Here is a 3,806-nt window from a genome sequence, read left to right on the forward strand (position 1 = left end):
TTTTACACTAAACCCTAAATATGTCGAATTATGTATATAAATGTTTTTTAATGTTTCGAACGCTTAAAATGACGTAGTTTCAATGTAAATGGATGTCTGGAAGTGTACGCCGTTAAGAGACAAAAAAGCGCAAATTACAGTGTCACGCAAACTGCGCAAATTTACAGTGTTACGGAAACTGCGCAAATCGCGCAAACACTGTTTACAACCGCGCAAACCTGTTCACATCGCGAAAAGCATTGTTTACAATCGCGCTAAATTAGATATTATAGTCGTGACAGTATTTTTTGCGCGATTTTGCAAGTAGTTTACGCGATGTGAACAGTTGTTTTTACGGGGTTTGCGCAGTTTTGCGTGAGAATGTTTTATAGTATTGCGTGACACGGATTATAGTTTGCGTGACAATTTCACAGTTTGCGTGACACTGTTCACTTTTTGCGCTTTGTCTCTCAACGGCTACACTTTTAGCCATCCATTAACATCGAAACAACATCATTTTAAGCGTTTGAAACATTCAAAAACATTCCATATACATTCGACATATTTAGAGTTTTACTGTAAATTCCCTAGCTACCATCGTAACCACCATAAACCGACGCATATTCTCAGAAAAAAATATTTTTACTGGGTTTTTCAACATAAGGATAAAAAAGGTAAAAAAAAATATGGTTTGCTTATTTTGGTAAAATTTTTTTTAGGGTGGCCTAAAAACGTAATAAACGCTTAATTTTTTTGCCTATTTTAATTAATTACCTCAAAATTGACGGAGTTTGTTCTCTTTTGTAAAGTGAAATCAATGCGAGGGTAATTTTCAATAATTGAAATTACTGTGAGAGCGAGGGAGAGAACTGACAATGCAAGATGGCTCAGCACAGACAATCAAGCAATCACAGCAACAACTCAAACGGCACGTCGTCCGGTGACCACGTGTCCATCGGCATCCGAAGCAAGACGTTTCACGGCAAATCTTCTCGCTCCCGCCGATCGGCGCGCTCCGATAAGTCTGCTCGCCGACTCTCTGTCGCCTCCGTCTCCGTCTTCCTCTTGCTCGTGCTCCTCGTCACTCTCTTAGCCTATTTTACATCTCTGGATTATAACACTGACGATGCTGTTGTTGATACTGATAAGGAAGGTATTATTCTTTAATTAGTAATGTTTTGTTTTTGTTTCTTTTAATTTCTCTGTTTCCTATGTAATGTAAGTTGTTTTTGGCTCAGATTTGATTAATTTAACTTTGAGGTGTGGAATGATGTGATTATTTTCAAGTTATTATGTGTGTTTTCGTTTGGTTGCTTGGAAACGGTTGGAAAATTGAAAGGAAAGTAGATGAATAGGAAAATGGGAGATTAATTTGAGTAAGGAAAGTAGTTATATTAGTGCAAGTTGAAATTTAAGAGTTGTTGGTACTAGTTCAAAGCCTAAACAACTTAGAAAATTCAAATTCAGATCAACTGGATCATATTTACTTAAGTTATTTGGTTTAATTTGGACTTATCATAGTTAGGATGCTTGTCTTGAAGCCTTCATGTTTGATTCATCATGGATTTTGAAATTTTGAGAGGGTTGGTGCTTTTTCTTGGATTGCTGAATAAGGTTTTTTTTTTTTTTTGGGCTCAGACACGATTAGTTACCATGCTGTGGATGGTGATTTGATGAATGAAATTGATTTTCTTACTAATGTGACACGGAGGGACACATTTAAAGTTCTTGGATTTGGTAAGGGCTCGGTAATGCAGGGAAGAGATTCAAGATATTGGGATAAGGATGATAGGAGAAGGGATGATAATTACAATGAGGATGAAGTAGAACGTTCTAGCACGGCTGCAAAGGGTGGAAGTAATAATATGGGCCATGTTCTTGTGAAAATGGTGAATGGCAACAAGAAGATTTCTCATGATGATCCACATAAGGGTTTAGATGGAAAAGGAGTTGATTTGTATAACGAAGCTGGGCGTGATGAATTGAAAATATATGAAGCAAAATATGAAGCATCCCTAAAGAATTTGGGCCAATCAGGAAATGCCAAAGGAATAGGAAATCAACAGTCTGAAGATAAAGATTTTGAGATGCGAAGTGAGGCTATGGATGTTGATGATGAGTATGATAATAATGCTGAATTTCATGATACTCAAGTGGAATAAGATGATTCTGGTCATAACAAAGGGGATGACTCAGATTTAGCAAAAATCCACATCAGATTCATATGGACTCATCTGATTTTCATGATGCTCAAATGAAGGATCAAGATTTTCTCAAGGAAGTTGAGGAAACCTCAAAAAAATCATTTGCAGACTTCTATAAAATCTCAAAATTTAGGCAATTCTGATACACATCATCGAGAGGTCTGTATTATTGGTGGCAAATCTACAAAGAGTTTACGATCAGAATCAAAAACAAAAAAACACAGTAAATTTTCTTGTAATTTTTCTTTTTTGTTACATGTGTGTTTCTAAATTTACCAGATTGCTATTTTAATTTTCTCACTATCTGCTTTCCCCTTCCCTTTTTCAAAAGCATATCCTTTGTAACTGTAAATAATGTGTACGGTATAGCCCATTTTGTTTTTGAGATTTTGGCTGGAACTATGAAAAAAAATCTTTTGTAATCTTGATAACGGGTTCATTGACAATACTCATGGAACCCTATGTGAATTCCTAAAATTGCTAGTAGGTAGAGGCAAGCCTTTTGAATAGTATAATATGTAGTTGTAGAGCAGCTGTTACTGGTTCTGAAATGTCTTTTGACTTGTACTATATGTAGGTAGTCTTTTTGTGGTTTCTACATAATTACTGACATCTTGACTTATTATTAGAGAATTCATCCTTTCTTCATTCATCACATTTGCAAAGTGTTTTTCTGTATAAAGATGTATTTTGGTTTATGCAATGAAAACATTTGTGGATTGGTAGTGCTTTAGTTTTGTATAAGTTTCTACATGCTAGCTAATAGTTTTTAAATTTGATGCTGATGAAACATTACGAGACACATGCTAGCAACCCCCACAGTGAATCCAGATCACCCCACCTGAGATGTTTTATAGATCTTGAATATGAAAAACAAAATTCAAGTGTTCTCTAGATTAGGCTCAGGAGGCCAAATTTCCGTTGAGAAAACTCTGTTCACTGTCAGAAAACAAAACTCATGTAATTAATTTATAACTGAGATTTTGTAAATTAATGAATGTTTACCCAATCCAACGTTTTAACATTTTAATTGCATAGCTTGACAACATACTCTGCTTTCAGTATTTGGATCCTAATCTTCTTTCAGAGCGCGTGAAGAAAGAAAATTATGCGAGTTTTGTTTGAAAAGAAGACTTCCTGCTTTCTTTGGCTGATCCGTTTGGAGCTCATTTTTCAGAGTTCTGCAACTCTTTCAAAGCTGTAAGTTCTCAAACACTCTTGGTTTCCTTAAATCTATGATTCTTTAGGAAGCTGATACATTACTTTGTGTGAGAGCTAAGTGAGAAGATCAGAAAATGAATTTAGGCTAAACAACTGTAATTAATTTTGACCATGTATCATTAGGCATAATATGTGTTGATCTTAGTTTATTTTACAGATCCCCACAAGATCTGTATGGATTGTTACCAGAAAGTCTGTTAATCCTATAAAGTTCTCATAAATTTTCATATTTATCGAAGAATTGTTTTCTAAATTTATAGCAGTAAGTTTTTGTTTGATATATATAATCGGTTTTGAATGTCGAAAAAGGGCTTAGTTCATGTGCATATTGCTTTAGAGAGTTATGATTTGGTATATAAACTTCATCTTTGTTTTGCTTATTTATTTTTTAATTTTCCAACT

At 34.8% G+C, this 3,806-nt stretch overlaps 1 protein-coding gene across 1 annotated transcript; it reads left to right on the top strand.

Moving 5' to 3' along the window:
* The first annotated feature begins 861 nt into the window (after positions 1-861).
* LOC123203472 lies at positions 862-2,376 on the top strand. The gene is made up of 2 exons (XM_044619821.1): positions 862-1,132; positions 1,618-2,376. Exons 1-2 carry the CDS (start codon positions 862-864, stop codon positions 2,139-2,141), a joined length of 795 nt encoding a protein of 264 aa, XP_044475756.1. The 3' UTR covers positions 2,142-2,376.
* Positions 2,377-3,806: the final 1,430 nt, after the last annotated feature.

The sequence above is a fragment of the Mangifera indica genome, chromosome 19 (genome assembly GCF_011075055.1).
Source record: "Mangifera indica cultivar Alphonso chromosome 19, CATAS_Mindica_2.1, whole genome shotgun sequence".
Taxonomy (NCBI): Eukaryota; Viridiplantae; Streptophyta; class Magnoliopsida; order Sapindales; family Anacardiaceae; genus Mangifera; species Mangifera indica.

Coding starts and splice junctions, on each gene's coding strand:
- LOC123203472 (XM_044619821.1), top strand. CDS start 862: ATGGCTCAGCACAGACAATCAAGCAATCACAGCAACAACTCAAACGGC. Junction 1,133..1,617: donor TGTTGATACTGATAAGGAAG/GTATTATTCTTT, acceptor TTTTGGGCTCAG/ACACGATTAGTTACCATGCT.